At 36.1% G+C, this 18,551-nt stretch overlaps 1 protein-coding gene across 17 annotated transcripts; it reads left to right on the forward strand.

The window, feature by feature from the left end:
- The first annotated feature begins 637 nt into the window (after positions 1-637).
- On the forward strand, positions 638-13,240 carry LOC129566603 (choline transporter-like 2). 17 transcript variants are annotated; one of them, XM_055442724.1, is made up of 14 exons: positions 766-893; positions 1,308-1,543; positions 1,679-1,816; positions 6,525-6,630; positions 8,466-8,588; positions 8,683-9,042; positions 9,310-9,647; positions 10,408-10,573; positions 10,632-10,860; positions 10,926-11,112; positions 11,366-11,494; positions 11,590-11,744; positions 11,819-11,965; positions 12,044-13,240. In XM_055442724.1, exons 4-14 carry the CDS (start codon positions 6,564-6,566, stop codon positions 12,516-12,518), a joined length of 2,376 nt encoding a protein of 791 aa, XP_055298699.1. In that variant the 5' UTR covers positions 766-893; positions 1,308-1,543; positions 1,679-1,816; positions 6,525-6,563; the 3' UTR covers positions 12,519-13,240. The 17 variants fall into 17 exon arrangements, with proteins under 17 accessions (XP_055298789.1, XP_055298709.1, XP_055298699.1 ...); XM_055442780.1 differs by lacking the exon at positions 9,310-9,647 and adding an exon at positions 9,952-10,106 and having other exon boundaries at positions 1,308-1,816; XM_055442705.1 differs by lacking the exon at positions 1,679-1,816 and having other exon boundaries at positions 1,308-1,367.
- Positions 13,241-18,551: the final 5,311 nt, after the last annotated feature.

Genomic DNA, 18,551 nt, shown 5'->3' on the forward strand with positions numbered 1-18,551 from the left:
GTGATTGTTGATAAGACAACATTGCGGTTATCAGTTGTGCGTGTGTAAGTCAAACAGTTCAATGTTCTGGATAATGGTTTTCATCACAAGCGACCTTCAAGAATCCTTGTTGAAAATGCATGCGCTTCCATGCTTATGCTCCGAATTCAGCTGCACATAGAAAACATCATAAAAAATGCAAACGCCATTCATAGTGCGCCATCAATTTTTTGTTCGAGTGCAAGCGATTGCTAATTTATATTCTCCAGTACACAATGATTAATATTTTATTGTTCAACCGACGACTCAAGTCCACCCATTCAATGCAGAAAAAATAGCATTATGTCGTCAAGTGCAAATGGTTACACCGTTGTTGACTTTATTGAACAAGTTATTTTTATCGCACACAAGGCGCAAAAGGATAAACAAAGCACGATAAAAACAAAAACCATATAAAGTTTTGACCAACATTCGCAGAACGTTGAAAATGGTTCGGTATGAACAGTGGCACTGTTACAGTGGACACTCCACAACATTCATATAGTAGATGTCAGCTGTGTGTTGCATCGTGCTTTCCAGTGAGCTATGGCTATAGCATCTCAATGAATATGACGTTTCTAACAACAACACGCACAAACAAACAGACCGACACTAATACATGGCGCACAGCAATAAAGCGAACATTGGCGCGGCTTACATACATTCGTGCATCTCACATACACACAACACATGACATGTGTTGGCCTACGCAAGTGTATATGCTGCTCACACACACACACACACAAACACTCGCAACAAAACAAAAATATAAACTTGAATACTTGATTTTTGTTCAGTTTTCGACTAGACTCGTTTGTAACAAGGCGTGTATTTATAAATTCGCTTTTGCAGTCTCAGTTCAGTTCAGTCGGATGGTACGAAAAGTGTGATTGTTTTTTGCACATTATTCTTGCATCTCTTATATGGTTTTCAAGTCAAAAAACGTGTAGAGAAAAAAAAACCGTATTTGTTTTCGTGTTTTGCTTGAGTGAAAATCCATTTTTCATTGCAAATGCCATGGTTTTGTCTGTTTTTGGGTTTTTTGTCAAGAGTTTTCCACATAATTAATTGGAAATTCATACTTACATAGTTTTCTATAGCATGAAATTTTTCAAAAAACTCATTATTGTTGCACAGAGCGAAGAAATTGCCGAAAATTGAAAAAATGGATTTTCGACACAACGCACAGCGCAAATGGACCATTAACATTTTGTTTTGTCGAATGGGAGAAAACGAAAGCGAATGGAAGTGAAAGCAACATCTCGTTTTTCTTCTACTTATGATTTCAGTGTTGAGTGATTTCCAGCCGAAGCAACGACAACAGTAAACAAACAACGTTTGAAAATCCGGTACGATTGTGTTTTGTGAATAGAAAAAAAGACAAAAACATGCTCGATTCGTCTCTGTATGCAGTGAGATAAATGTTGATGCAATTATTTGCATCGATGGCCAAACAGTGCAATTCAATTCAAACAACATTATTCCACGCAACGTCATTGAAAACAACTCCATTATTTCATTCAAAGTGCGTTCATTTCGAACAAAGTTTGTCTTTGTGATACCGCAAGCGGTGACTTTCAAAACGATTCAATCAAATTGCATCAAATTCAAAACACAAAAGTTTATTGTTATCTATTGAATTCTGTGAAATGTTTCGAAGATCGTAGATTTTGAACACTCTCACACACTTACTGCATAACAACGAGTCCGGTTTTTTTGTTCGACGTCTTCAACAACAAAGACACGCCATCAAATCAATCAAACATTTGTGTTTATTCTTCCCATTAATATTCGTCAGGTAATAATTAAACACGTTTTTTTATTGTTGGCATCTGATTATTGTTGTGTCGATTTGTGAGGGTTATTTAGTCGCATTTTCGTGCTGGCGGCATCTATTTTTGTATTTGCGATGTTTTTTCTTCTTCTTCTACTCATTCGTATGACAGTAGAATAAAAACATCAACATTTGTTTACTGTCCATCGTTTTTATGAATCTCCAAGGTGAATTACGGAGACATAGTTACTACTTCCAGGGAATTAAACGCCAAAAAGCAAACAAATTACTCAATACACTTCCCAAGGTCGAATTGTGATGATTTGGAAAGCAACAAGTTCGATAATTTTGTGTCAAGAACAACTCATTCCAAGACAATCTGAACAAAATCAAACTGTGCCTAACGACGACGACGACGACGAGCACCAATCCCATTTTATCGCTCTACACTAAACATATAAACATTTCCTCGTTGTTTGCTTTGCATGCAGAACACAATAATGTTGATTGTGGAATATATGGCCAACAGTGGATGGCACCTACTGTGTAACGGGTAGTAAAACGGGATCTCAGTGAAAACAACCAGGCAATTTCGCTTATAAACTGAACTATGAAATGAAATGTGGGATTACATTGTCCATTTCAATCAATAAAATGCCGCGATTTGAACCGGCAACAAACAAATTTTTGCTACGCAAATGATAAAGAATGACGTCATTTCCCGCAACGAATTCTGCCCAAAATTGCTGTTTTGGCATACGAAAATTGAGTATTCAAGTAAGAAGACGAAAAATAAGATTGTCAATAGTACGAACAAAGGTATGCTCTGTTTTCAGATTAGTATAACATACGATTCCAAATATTTGAATACATTATTTCTTGGCCAAATCTATTGAGAGAGAAAAAAACCGCAAAGTTTACTTTCGTTCAAGTGACCGGTCATACTTATTGGCCTTGAATTCTAAGAAACGTGATGAGATAACCATAGAACATTCCGACAACGTACACTTTGTTTTTGTTTCGATTCAATTCGCAAATTTAATTGACCATAAAGTTAGAATCCGCATCAAAGTAATTTTCGGCAATACATCATTTTTGAGTTCCGTTGGTTCCAAACAAATGCGATTATTTCACGAAAGTTTGTGAGTTTGTATGAAATTGAGCTGTTGAGTGGTCACACTTTCCGTCCGCCACAAAGACGCGCGAATATATGGAAATATCCATTCATAATCAAACAAGAACTCTACACCGGTAACAAGTTTGTTGTACTAATTAATAAGTTAAGGTCAATCGTACGTTACGTTTGCGTTTCATGTGTTTACTATGCACACGTAACGCTGGCCTTCAGACGAGTTGGAGTGAATCAAACACAAAAAAGGATGTGTATTTTTGGTTGAACTCTCAAACAGTGAGGTAAGCGATGTGTCGCTCGTTTCGAATTTTCCCATTTACATTACGAATTTCGGTGTGAACAAAAACGTAAAACTCTTAAGTAACACGCAGTTCAGTCATTGAGTGGATTGACTTTATTTGGTGTCAAGTGCATTACAAATAATACAATTTTTTTGTCGAAAATGTTAAAATGCGGTATAGTGCCCTTTGTGCTATTGCGATACAGTGGTTTGATGGTCTTGCACTCCACGCTACGATAAAAAAAATGAAGGAAAAAAGTATTTTGGTATATTTTCATTATCAATCGCAAATGGAGCAATAAAATTTCATCGCAATTAACGCTTTCTATACACTGTCGTCACTTGACTCCGATTAAAAGAATGCTGTCGGACAATCGCGCACAATGGAATCGGGCTTGGCTAGCTAGCCTAGCCAATCTAAACTAATTCGTTTTAGTTCTGCCTTTGACTTGAAGCGAATCAACTTTGTATTTTGAAAGGGAACATTTTTATAAACAAAACAAAATTGCTGGTTGCATAGCTATTGTTTGGCATTTAACAGCCGGATGAGGTAGTCATTTCAATGTGTATCGCAAAATACACACATGGTTATGTAAGGCGTGAACATTAAACAGCAACGAGTGATCAAATCTGCTTTTTGATATCGAACAATAGTGCGCAATGTGGTTTCGGTGTGTTATGAGTAATTGAAAAGCTCAAATCTTGATTGAAAATTGAACACACTTCTTCGGCACATGTCGAGATTTATTTCGTTCATCAAAGATTATGTGGATAATCAGTTTTTAAAACATGATCCAAGATGATTCGAATCAATTCAACGAAATTCACGTTCAAATGATATAAACAACACTTTAAAAGAATTTATCATTAAAATTGTCTCAATAAGTGCTTAATGAACGAAAATTGGTTTGAAGACGCATGATGAAGACTATAAATTGGATTCTAACGTGGCTACGAATTGCTTCACTTTAACATTACTTCATTGACCCCATTAATTCACTTGTCCATTCAATTTCGTTGTAAAAGGCTCTGGTGCACATTACGAGTGCTCTTCCACGCCATGATTGTAATCGTGGAAATAGCGGCGGGAATTCCATGTTGTTGTGTTGATGCGTTTATGTGCGGCACGGTTCAACTTGTATACACATTACACAACTCATTACTGTGTATATGGTTAGTCTTCATGCTACAGAATATAGGCCAGAAGCGTGCATTCATTTGCATTTGTATATGCTTGACGAATAACGCGTGTCAAGCGAAAGAACGAAACGTACTTAACTAGCGCGTTCACTATACGGTTGTGAGTTCGTTCACCCACAGGATCGATGGGCTGTATTATCCATGCGCTACAATCCGCACTCGTTCAACCAAAACTAGTGAAATTCATAAAGCAAAATGTAGGTAAAATCAACCCGAATTTTTCCTCTATCTGATGTCATTTCAGTTATTACAATTATGATTTCGGTAGGTCTTTGTGTGTCGACTGTGATATTGATTACTTGCAATATATGTCATGATTGATGGTTGTTTGGTGATTTGTTCGGCACAATTGGAACGAACAAATTCACATATGGAACGAACCATATATTGTCATTATGAAAATAAAAAGCGGAAAAGTTGTGACAATAAAGAAAAACTAACCACTAAGGTCACACCCGCAGCACATACATGTACAAATCGAAAGTATTTACTTTCACTTGATACCCGATGTCTATCATATTGCAACATAAAAAATTTATAGTCACCGGCCAATTTTACCGCATTAATCCTAATATAGATAGTGTCTGGTGTCCTTATTTCGATGCGTACATATGGCCCATAATCGATTGATGTGATACAATTTTGCGTATCTATTGAAAACATGAATGTTTTGCATGTAACGTATCTTTGTTTGTTTTGAATTCCGATACAAATGAATAGAATAAATTTCAATATTCATCCAAATAAATATATTGATTACTACGTGCTGCGGGCACCCTGCATTTTAGATGAGAAAACATTACACATTGACTATGAATTGAATTGGATTTTCAAAAGAGCCCAAAACTGGGTTAATTGCAATATAATTTATTTGTGATAATTTTAATGAAATTACAATTTGGAATATGGTTCAGTTTAGTGCGGTGCGTTGTAGCATGGCATCAAAAATCATTGTGCACGGCTATTTATTATATTCGTCGAAATGAAATTAATCATTTGTTGGGTCAACATCAACACATACATATATACATACTGTATGTATAAGATAAAACATAATGCCAATTTTGTTGCGAACGTAATAATTGAAATAATTGCCCAACGTTATCGAAGTTCAAGTACTTAATGGCATTTTGAGATGATTAAAACCGGGTTTGCGGCTCTTTTATTCATACACCAGCTAAAAATTATAAGTACTCGTCGTAAGCTGGCCAAGCAAAATAGTTTCTAATTTGAGTGAATGAAAAAAAAAAGTTCGAAACAATGAAAAAACGCATTCAACGAAACACAATGCTCTCCACGTAATTCAATTGCCTTATCATCATAAGTCGTTTTATTTTAGTTTCGATGATATTCATCATTTCTGCACAAAACATTTATCAAACAAACGTATCATGAAATTGTAAATTTAATTTTAATAAAAGGAAATTCAACGGACTTTGAACAAATTAAATGTAGTTTTGATAATGTTTTAATTTCATATCGAAATCAAAACAAATCAAGAACACACACACTGTGTGATTGATTGTGTATGCATGAGTCATGTGAAACACTCGAACGCATTTCAAGTGGCTAAAAATAGCGAAGCCAAGTGAATCGTCTCAGACGAATATTAGACAGTATTTGTTTTTGCTTGTGTCAAAGTCTACGATTTTTTTCTATACAGTAGAATTGATTTGAAATTTTCAAGGTTATTGCCGCCGTCGTCGGGCAATTCTATGGCTTTTGCAAATTAATTTAAATCGTTGTGCGTGTCTGCGTGTACGTGTGTGTCTGTGCAAAAAGCGGGGAAAACACAAGATCAGTCGAGTGCAGTTAATTTTACTGCAGCAATTGAAACGATAAATAAGTGCTCATTGAAAATGCACTCGTTTGCGCTGAGCGGCGATAACAAGCACGAATTGTTTACTAACTATATTTGGTTGTTTGTTTTACAATGATACGATTTTTCATGTAAATCAATATCAATTTATTGACTCAATTTACTCTATGGTTACACCTCGAAACGCATCAGGAAACTTTTCACTTTCATTTTTCCAATTTCACTGCAGACTGCAGTGTGTATTTATTCATCAAACCGAATCAATTTTCAAGTGAATTTTCATGGTTTCGACGTATTTCAGACATTTTACGCCCTTTGGTGATAAAATAAACCGCAAAAGATGTCTTGTTGTGGCGGCGACGGTGATGACAACGAGCGTCGCAGAGACTCGGACGAAAATGATTACGGTAAGTTGATTACGGGTTGTTTGAAATTCAATTGTATTTTTATAGGCTTTTAGTGGTGCAATTTGATGGTCAAATTAATAAACTGGTTAAATACAATGATTGAGGCATTGGGCCGTATTTTTGTGAAGAAATTTTTTTCCTGGTGTTCTTGCGTGAAATTATAAACTATCGCAAGTTGTCGCGTCATCAGAAAAATAATTCGAAGAAACCAGCATAGTTGTAGCTCCAGCAATTTTGATGTATGATTTTATTTGTGTGTGCGTCAGACACCCCAGACACAAGCTCACGACTCATTGCGCTTGCAACGAAACAATATCAAATCTCAATTTAGATTAGATCGCATCACGACAGCTCATTCTCGATGCTTTTTTATTGCGGACCAACGACAGCATTCAATCAGTTTGAGAAAATCACTCGTGTCAGTTACAATTTACGGTCGGGAGTGTGGTGCATTTCCATTAAAATAGATCAGTTTTATTTAGTAAGAATATTCGAATTGAAACTTGGCAACCGGTCTCTGTGATCAAGTCAAATGGCACCACGTAAGCTATGATATCATTGTTAATAAATGGTTTAAATATTAATAAAGCAAGCCATTAATAAACTGGCTGTTGAAAAGTAGATATCATTCGAGAGTGTGTGAAAAAAACTTTATACATTCGCTGTAAAGAAACAATAACAAATGACTAAGTGCAGCGTAAACAGAATTTATCGCACCCGGGATTATTGAACAAGATGTCAATTGCAACTAATAAACAATTGTTATTGTGTGGGGATATAGCCCGCATCGTATTGTTCTGAACAAAAAAGTCTGTTTCCAAAAATTCTTTTTGTCTTTTTTTCGAATTACGCTTTGTCTTCAACATTCTGTTTATCTCTTGACAATTTCAATGTGATAACAATTTGTTTATTACGATGAGAAATTAAAACCGTTAAATTTCACGATAAACATAGGGCAGTGCTCTCACTCATTTGTTATGAATCAATCGGTAAAAGTGGTTCATATGTTTTATCTATTATCGCAAGTGCTCGATAGCCGATAGAGAGTCGCGATATGCGTTACCAAATCTGATGAAGAATACAAGCGCAAGCCGCATAACGTTAAACTACTATTGCATGTCACTTATGTTAGTCAAACAACAACGAATTGTGGCTATTCGTTTGTGTTACGATAAACGTGTGAGTCATTTAGTTTCGAAATACGGAACACAAACAAACGGGTGTTCGTGCACGACAACTAACGAAAGAAAGAGAGTGAAAGAAAAAATATTGTCGAGCCATATGTCTGTATTAGCACAAACATTAACAAAGTTTTACTGTTGGTGAAAACACTCATTAGCGCGCCACTCAATCCAATAGCCTGTGTTCAGTCTGTGATCGTGTGTCGTACTAAACTGTTTCTGTGCTCTCTGTTTGCTCGAGATAAGGTCCTCAACACAACCGTTCGCCATAAATAAAATAAAAAAGAATAAAGAAATATTTAGAAAACGAAGAAATTTCGATCAAATATAAATACTCTTCACATCCGTGTATAATTTGAGATCACTGTCGCAAAATTGTTATGATGTTTTTGATTTATCATTGTAATTCTGTGGAAACGAAAAAGTGATTCTCGAGTGTGAACTAAATTTATTTAATCGTGTTTACTTTGAAGTACACGTCAGTCGTTTTGTCAGTTAATCATGGGTTGCTGTTTTTCGGATGGCAAGCGAAAAAGCGTACAACCATCACCGAATGATGTCTACTTTCAGCAATTGCCTATGAGTAATTCATTTATATTTCAGCGCGATTACACCATTTTTTCTTATCACCCACTTTTGTCCGATATTTGACAGGTGAAACGCTCAAATATGATAAAAACTTCAAAGGCCCACTCTCGAAACGCTCTTGCACCGACGTCTGTTGTTTATTCATTTTTATCGTTTTCCTTTGTGTGTGGGGTTTCATTGCTCATTTCGGTAAGTGTAACGCATCGCATGAAATCGTATGAATTTCGATTTCAATAGAATAGAACAAAAACGAAATGAACATGATTCTATTTTGGATATATAGCAATAAAAAATGGTGACTTGGATCGTCTGCTGGTTCCGACGGATTCGCAGGGTCGTAAATGTGGCGTCGACAACAGTGTTATAAATGAACCATATCTGCTATTTTTTAACCTGGAAAAATGTATCGATGCACGTGTGCCGCTGTTCGGTTGCAAAACGCCACAGGTTTGTGTTCGAGAATGCCCTACAACGGCATTCATCTACAGCGAATACATATGCAACTCGGCCAAATTCTATGAAATTCGTGAAAAACTCATATGTCAAAAACATGTCAATAAGTTTGCGATCACCGATTGCACTGCCATAAAACGTAGTATTGACAACGGAGACTGTGCTCGCTGGTATCTACCGAGTAATCCATGTAAGTATTACATCGGTCATTTCTTTTTTCTCTCGATATCTCGTATCAATGTTATAATTTCCGTAGTTTCTTTGTTTACTTCCCATAACGCGTACATGTTTTTAGTTTATACATTTAATTTTACGTCGTTCTGTTTTGTTTTTATCAAACATTTTATATATTTATAAAATATATATGTTTTTTGTTGTAGTAGTTTCGTTTCGTTGAATGTAGATTAGTTGTGTTGTGTATTTATTGCATTCTTTTCCATTTTGTCAAAACAATTAGTTTTAAAGCGATGTATATCAGGGCTGCCGCAAAACGAGTGTCCGATTTTTCCAAAAAGCATCTTGAAACAGGCACGAAGTCAACGTTATCGAAGAAGTGTGACACAAAATGATACAGCACTTTCGTTAAATCGAATTGGACGATCTCCGATACGATTTCCCGATAATTTGACGGCATTAAGTCAAACGGCGGTCAATGAACCGCCATTGGATTGCAAAGAACGTAACAAGCTCGGTACGCAAATTCTTATCGAAAAAGGACACTACACTGATTCAATGCTATCACGTTTTGTGGGAAATTTTATCATGATTTTCTCGAATCAAACCAACGCTCAAGAGGTGAGTACATAGTACACTGCATGGGGAGTTACAAATTCTTGTTCAATGTTTGAAAATGGGGCATTCGAAATGCAGTTTGGGAAATGCTTATTATGTGTGTGAAGATAGGGGATAAAACGGGATATAACCTGTGTGTATATTCATTGAATGTTCTAACATCGTTCTCTCATTATGTGACGTTTCAAACCGTCGTTAAATCATCAACCAAATTGTCAATTATGTCAACGCTTACTTATGACCTTAATGCAATCATTCGTCTGAAATTCGATGGAAGTAAACACAACCATCCATTTTATTCCTTTAGTGGTGAAACGATGTGTGCCAAAGAACATTACAGAGCTGATTGATGTTGCGTCAGAAAAGAACGTCAACTTGACAGAAATTACGAATTCCACCGATGTTGTTAGTATTTTGCTAAGCGCGGTAAAAAATATCGAATTACTTTCCGAATTCGAAGGGGTAAGTTATGAAAGATGAACAATGCCAAAATTCGTAAGATCGAAACTGCATGGCAGCAAACGACCGTTCCATTTAGTGACTCAAACCGAGTAGATTGAGTAATTTTAATGCCAAGCCGTTCGTTAACATAGATTGCTAGCATTTTATCAATAATTTTCAGACTCATTATAAAATCCAAACTGCGATTAGCTACTCGTAATGACTAAAGACTCCCACCATAGAATATAACATTAAAAATAAACTTCATTCCAATAAGAACGACCATCCACACGATTCTAACAAATATTTCACAATACCACAGATGGGTCAACGGATCGTTGAAGATGTTTTGAAAATTCGATGGGAAATCGGTGCGGATATTTTCATTGCAATGTTCTTCTGCCTTATCGTGATTGCTGTGATGCGCTGGGTAGCAACGCCATTGGTTTGGTTGTCGATACTGGGAGTGATTGTAATGCTTGGATTCGGTAAGGATTTAACAAAAAAAAACACGAGAGAAAGAATTTTAACGAATGATGATTTCAGGAACATACTATTCCTTCAAGGAGTACGTTCATTTGCGTGATCGACCACCAACTGATGTAAATGTCAATACAAACTTGAGTTTGCTATTTGATACATGGTTACAGAACCCAACAACATGGCTAGTTTTTGGCATCGTTGCCGCCGTTCTCTTGCTCATCATACTCTTGGTAGTGCTGGTGCTCCGAAAGCGGATTGTGATCGCAATCGCTCTTGTTAAAGAAGGCAGCAAGTAAGTTAAAATGCGCGCACAATGAGTGGATTCAAGTGGTTCTAATTATTGTTGATTCTTTTCAGAGTTGTGAGCTCAATTTATTCGACTGTGTTCTTTCCCATATTCCCATGGATCTTCCAAATAGCCGTTACTGCGTTTGCCATTGCCGTCGGTCTTTATTTGGCATCAATCGGAACGCCAGTCAATCAAGTGCTTCGGATGAGGGAGGATTCAAACTGCCAGTGTTCCGGCATTGCCTCGCATTATACGGTAAAAAAATATGACTTTGTACGGTTTTGAAAGGTTTACAACGGAATTGCATTGAATGGTTTCAGATAAAAAGCTCAATGGAGCTTACACAGGTTTTGTGAATTAGGTTAAACGAAATGTTTTAAAATCCTGTTAAATGTAAAATAATTGTTTATTTTATTCCAAAGTCCAAACATATTTCGCTCTTCAGAACAGTTATTAAACATCGAATAATATCGTAATTGTCTTTTGATAATCATATTTTGTGCATTAGGATGGTGTTATGTGCGTTCCAGAATTATTTAATCAGTTTTGCAAGGATAAGACATCTGGAAATGAATGCATAAAAGCAGCGTGTAATTTCAAAGAGATTCAAAGCCCACCGATTGTTCCATATTATCAGGTAAAAACTGATATTGTATTTATTTCACTTCAATCGACACAAAAAACAAGTGCAAAAACTGAAACTGAAACTAAAACAAATCCTCTGTATTTCAGGCATTCAATGTGTTCGGATTCTTCTGGGGAATATTCTTTGTATCGGCTCTGGGCGAAATGGTGTTGGCTGCCACATTTGCCACTTGGTATTGGACATTCCATAAGAAGGATGTGCCATACTTCACACTAACTGTTGGCCTCGGACGATCAATAAGGTAAATTGAATGACTTTCCAAAGTATTTGGTTCAGAAGAGGGCGATAGATTTAAAAATTTGGTTCATCTTCCAGATATCACTTGGGAACCGTTGCGTTCGGGTCGCTTGTAATAACAATTTGCCGCGTAATTCGTGTATTGTTGGAGTACGTGGACCAAAAGCTCAAGAAATGGGACAACGAAGTGACCAGATGCATTCTGTGCTGTTGCAAATGCTTCTTGTATGTGAAATTTCAACACCGTTCAATATTGCATATATATTATATAATAATCATATCATCCGTCTAATATTCCCAAAGTTGGTGTTTGGAGCGATTTTTGCGGTTCCTGAGTAAAAATGCATACATCATGTGTGCAATACACGGTAAACCATTCTGCACCAGTGCACGTGACGCCTTCAATCTGCTGATGAGAAACTTTTTGCGTGTGGTTGCCCTGGACAAAGTCACCGAATTCTTATTCTTCTTGACCAAGATATTAGTTACGGTGGGAATGGGTGCAGTGACCTATGCCTACTTCACTAGCGAAGCATACGCCGAGAAATTGAATTACGTACAAGTTCCCGTGGTTATTGTGATGTTTGCAACATATCTCATTGCAAGCGTTTTCTTTGGAGTGTATTCCATGGCGGTGGACACACTGTTTCTGTGCTTTTTGGAAGACTGCGAGCGAAACGATGGTTCCGAGGAGAAACCATACTTCATGTCAAAGCAACTGATGAAAATCCTCGGCCGGAAAAATATCATTCCACGCGATCAATACCGAGAATCTTAAATGGAGGCCAAATTAGTAGTTAAGAGTATATCGATTTATTAGGATGTTCATTAGATCCAGATGTTCAAAGTATAGTGTGATCAACAACAACAATAACTGCAAAAAAAAAGAAACAAGCTCAAATTCATCAGTAGGAGAAAAACGATTTTAATTCTATTTTCTCTCGAACAAATCAAAATGAAATCGCTCTCATCTGTCATTTCCACTAAGAATAAATCTTCCATGAATATATATATATTAAATACTATACACATGAATAACGTATTGTATAAAATCTTCATAGTCTGACCAATTAAGTTTTATGATGAAAAAATGTTTTGGGCGTAATTGTAATGAAAAAATATTTCAAACTATGATATTCTATTTTCGTTAAAGCGATTCTATAAAATTGTTCAAATTTGATGTATCGTGAAGGAGATTTCGAAAGTTTAGCCAGTCTCTTTTTTCACACACAAAAAATGTGGAAAAATTCCCCGTTGGATTTATATATTTCAAGAATTTCTTAACAGAAAGACAGTATTTTAGCGCGCAAGATATAAAAGTCTCTTCACAAAAACTACGAAAGTCAAATTTATGTTTAAATTAAAATTAACTTATTGTTAAATTACATGCTTACGTTCTGAAAAACTCACGGAAAAGATTATTTTGTACCGATGCAAAGAAGGAGTAAAGTTGATTTTGATGGTTTTTTTTAAATGAAATAAAGTTAATATTAGCACAAAGTTTAAATTTACTTTTCCTCTGAAGTGTTTGACCCAAACAGAATGGAAAACATTGACAAAGGTGAGTCTCGTCTTCCGTCGTATATTGACTCTAGAAAACAATTCGACCTTGAAACACCACCAAAAATAGATCAAGAGGAAGCAGAGTTTATTATATCTTCAAAGTGGATATTTCAACATCAAAATAAGATTGTTATTTACGAATTATGTAACATGTTTTCCGAACACAGCCTTAAGTGAGATTAATTTGCACGGTTAAAGTTAATCGTGTATACTTGAAAAATGAAGCTATTCACAGTATAGAATGATAAAAATGAAATCAAGGATATTACATGAATCTATTAAGTGTGAATCTATCATTTATCAAAAGGCTGCGAAAAAAAGTCTTCCTTTCAAATTGAATTATGGAAATGGAAAATATGTTGGTCGCAGGAAATGTATTACATTTGCAAATGCGAACAAAAAAATATAATAAAGTCGGTGGTTGAGATCCTAGTTGAGACCCGTATGAGTAGGATTAAATTATACCATAGAAATATATATTTTCGTTTGAATCGTTGTGAGCAAAACGTATCTACCAACATAAATACAATCCAGAAACGTGTTCCACCAACGCACATATATATGATATTTTACCATTTAAATCTCAATTTTTTTTCTCTACATCGCTCCTTTGTACTGCTATTTTTTTTCTTTTTAAAGAGCAATTTCATAAAAGAAAATATTGAATATATCAGACGATTTTTGTGCTTCCCTTTAATACTCCCCGCCCCGTTTATTCATTCAGTTGCAGTCAACCCAATCTAATATTTACCAAATGAAATGCGTTCCCAAAACTTGATACATATAATATGTCTTTGAATATTTCACATCGTCTTTTCATTCGCCGAGTTTTTTTTATCTCGTAGCGAATTTTAGGCAAATAAATCGAAGCCCGTTACCAGAACATGTTTACACACACAAAAAAAACCTTAAACGGATGAACATGATCTCGGAAGTAGAAGAGATGCGCGCGTGCAATCGATAATCTCTTCTTTCCGCTGAAAACACGCATCGTTTTTTTTCGCCGACACACACGAAACATACACAAAATAATTATTATTTATTATGTGTGGATATGGTTGAAAGTATACGAAATGTTGCGTTTTTTCCCTTCTCTTGAAAGTGGTTGCGTGTGTTATGTCTACAGCATCAATCATCACCAGGATAAATGCCGAGTGGCGTTAGGTACAACAAGAAAAAAACAACCATTACACTTCATTGAGATTTATTAATCACCAAATCGAGTTATGGAGGAAAAATGCTTGCTTCTTGATTGCATTCTACATGCTTTCAAACAATTTTAAAAGCATTTCCAAAAATAAACTAACATGGTTTCCGCTACTTAGATCCACTTGGCTGTCAAGCATCCCATTCCGTTGTCGATGGAGGAAAAAAAACTTTGTGAACATTAAAAGATACGAGTAACTATGATCAACTACGAGTGCAATTCAATTTCCTGTGTGTCAATTTCAACTTTTTGCCCATTTCATTTAAAATGTTCATTAGAGTTTGAGTGTAGACAAGCGCGAAAGAAAGTTGTCCATAAAAGTTGTACATGGTCGTAAAAAAACAAATCTTCATGGTGATTTGAAACAAAAAAACCATCGCAATCATCACAAGCGATTATGGAGAAAAATGACAAACATAGTTGAACACAAAACACCTAACGGACAAATGGCCTTAACTTATAAAATAGTAGATGAACACGTAGATGCTTCCATTCAATCAGAGAAAAAGTTCTGCGGTCACAGTCGCTTCGCTTCACCTTTTTCCATGGCGCCGATCGGAAGTTGTGTATCGTGACAAAAGAGATCCAACTCAACAAATGTCAAATGTATAATGGAACAATCAATTCTTGATGCACAACAAAATTAAGGGTAATTGATTCCACGGGTGGGAGCAAAGAGATATATGGATTTTCGGCGAATGAATAAAATATGTCCAATGAGATATGCTCCCATCAGCCAGACGAATAGCCTTTTTGCTAAGCCTTTGGAATTCATAGCGCACAAATGAATATAAATCTCATGTCATATAAAAGTTCGATTTGATTTGATGCATGGCACCATCTGTTCGGTCTAGAAGAAAAAAAACCTAGAAAAATCCCGACTGCAAATGGTGGAGAAAAAGAAGGCCAAACACACACACACACACGCCTGTGCCTGGTTCGTTACCTTATGAATAAATTGTTGGGTTGGTCAAGGATTTACGATGCAAGTCAAATGACAATCAATGCTCAGGGATTAAATTGTGTTTATTTGCCAGTTGCGATGCACAACTTCACCCGACAAGTGAGCTCTTCACTTCAGGGGTTATTACATTTGATGCATATTATGCGAGAGCGAGAACGAGAGTTGTAGTCAATGAGAAAAGAAGCAAAAAGTTTTGCCGTTAAAAGTAATGTGTGAACAACAAACAAATTCGACACGGAGTCGCATAAAAGCGAATCAGAATTTCTCCTTCTTTTCGCTCGTAGTTTGCACGAGGGCGAGCGCGAGCGAGAGGAAGAGAATGAAAGAATGGAAGTATGAGAGAAAACGATGGACGAGATATTTGCTGTGAACGATTTGTTTTTTTACGACCATGTACTTTGTGTGTACATAAGAAATACGGACGGATGCCCGTGAGGCCAGTTTGTTTATTGCACTTTGGTCTCTTTCTCTCACTTGCGTTCTCACACTTCGTCCCGTTCTCCCGTTCGTTTGTCGTGTGCACAAGACAAGCCAACTGGTAATTTATATTCAAGCAGCTTGAGTTCGCATGACTCTTTCAACTAAATCCTCAACGCTGACGCAAGGGTGGCAAGCGTAAAACGAAAACTACTTAGCTATTGGAAATGGAAACAACATATTTTCTTTACGCTCTCTCTACCTCTTCCTCAGCATGTCAAACGTCAAAGCTGAACTTTTCTCCCATTATTTTCTGCACAATTCAGGAAGTACAATTAATTTCGTTTCGTTAATTGAAAGTTAGCTCGATACGTTTGATGTTAAATTTTTTTCCCTCCTCCTTTGACCAATTCAATCTTTGGAAATTTCTTCCGTTTTTCTTTGGCTTTGCCAATATTACGGGAGGAAATCCATTATGAATCCAATTCAATCAATCTATCATCCATAGAAGGAAGTGGAAAAAATGGCAAAGAAAAAATCAGCAGATTTTCAGCAATATGTCGTTTTTTCTTTGCTTTGTCTGTTTTTTCTCTCTATATCGATATATGGTTTTGAGCTGTGTGTTCAACGATCATAAATCGAAGACAGAAACCACTTCCGGCTAATGGTAAACCAACCGTATAGTACTTGTATGGGATTGTAGTACTTACTTTTGCGTAAAGAACTAATATGCGCCATCTCTAGTTTTTTTAAATGAAGTTAATTTGGTTCTCTTTCTTTTCTCCACATTTACATGTTATTTTGTGGGAAATTCTTCTGAGCCTTCAATTCGGTTAAAAAACTCTCCACGCCAATAGATGTCATTGCTGTAATGTGTGTTTTGACTATTTCTGAATAGCCGTACATGCTTGTGGTAAACAATCCAATTTGAGCTTAATATAAATTATATAACAACATCATATTTCTGGCATTTTCATTGAGCCGTCACCAACCCTGACGCTGCACAATATTTCATCAAAATGTCAACTAACCAAAAACTGGTTACTTACTTGCTCCCCATTTTGCATTGAATTGATGGAGTATTGAATAAAATTCCTTTTCGCAACCCCAAATTTGGATTAGGGAATTACAAAATGGTCCGAGTATTATTCTATATCCTCTTAATTAGTTCGGGGAATGTTTAAATTTGTGATGGCCATTTTATTCATGTCGAATTCAAACTAGACCGGTGTCAAAACTTAAATTCCATTCATCATGTTCAATGGCTTCCATTGGTAATTTTCCAAAGAGTGACAACAAAAACATCTAAAAGCATGTATGACTTCAGTTAAAATTTTACACTTGCCATGTAAATGTACAATAGTTTGAATTGGCCTAGCCCATTTGTAGCCGTGTGAAGCAAAACGCTATTCGAATAGGAAGATATTTACATTACAAATCGATTTGTTGATACCTGCCAGCTTCAATGTGAGTATGTGTGTGTATGTATCTAAACCACTTTCCAGTAGACATTTCGTATTTCAATCTGCTGTCGGGCATGTCTCTATCCACATTCCATAGTTTGGAGCATCTTCCCAGCAACTGCTGTGGAAAATGTAAAGAACCAAAATGAAATTTCGAGATATCGTATCGTCGGTTCTGGTATTTGAAAATTTGGAATTGATATACTCGAACTCTTTTGCCGAACGCATTTCCGCATCGATCATCTGTGTGCTTCGTGTGGATTGTGTTACTTGACACACATATACCACACTGGGAATTCACATGATATGTCATTTTCGCTCCCACACTATAAATAATTCATTGAGGTTGGTTGCCGATGCAGAAGTAATATAACTCCAAATATTGTTCCTCGTCTCTTTCTTTGTTTTGTCGATATACTGTGTGCTGTTGCGAAGCTCTCGAGACAAAACCCAAAACGAAAGAACGGAGTAAAAGATTGTAAAATGGATGGTTTTCTTGGAAAAAAAGGTTAGGCCAACAATCATTTTACTTGTCCAATAAATTATTTTGTACCGAACACCATTTGGTATCGAAGCGGTTGCCCGCACATTTTATCGAACGAAAAAAAAAAAATATGAACAAAATTTTCAACAAACATCGAAACGCAAAAAACACCTCATCATTCTCGTTTTTCGCACACAGCCAGTCTTTTTATTCCAGTGATGTTCATTTGACATTTATAAATGCTTGCAAAATATGCAACGACATCGCAATTTGTCAACGAATGAAACACATTTCCGGATACTTTCATCCACAGTTGATGTTTATTTTTGTTAACCGATGCAACAACATTACAATAGAGAGATAAAAATGAACGGTTTTGCCACAAATACCTCAATGAAAATTAATTTTTCGCCAAAACATGATTCCCCGGTTCTGATAATTCACTTGAGACTGTGGCATTAGAATTGCATTCGTTTCATACCATTTTTTGGTCGACTTTTGATTGTAAAATAGCATGATTGACACAATGAGAGTATCCAACCAGCATTTTCTAATAAATTATTGCATTTACCAACAACCGTTCCTGGGGTACTACGGTTTATTCTGTTCTGCATTCGAAAATCGATTCAAGTAAATTATTCAATGATTGAAAGTGAGAATAGCAGTTTTGGCCCGGAACAGCAGCCTAAGTTCAAAAATAAACACCATGATCA

Source organism: Sitodiplosis mosellana, unplaced genomic scaffold (genome assembly GCF_009176505.1).
Source record: "Sitodiplosis mosellana isolate CC-2019 unplaced genomic scaffold, AAFC_SMos_1.0 Smas_scaffold_1, whole genome shotgun sequence".
Classification (NCBI taxonomy): domain Eukaryota; kingdom Metazoa; phylum Arthropoda; class Insecta; order Diptera; family Cecidomyiidae; genus Sitodiplosis; species Sitodiplosis mosellana.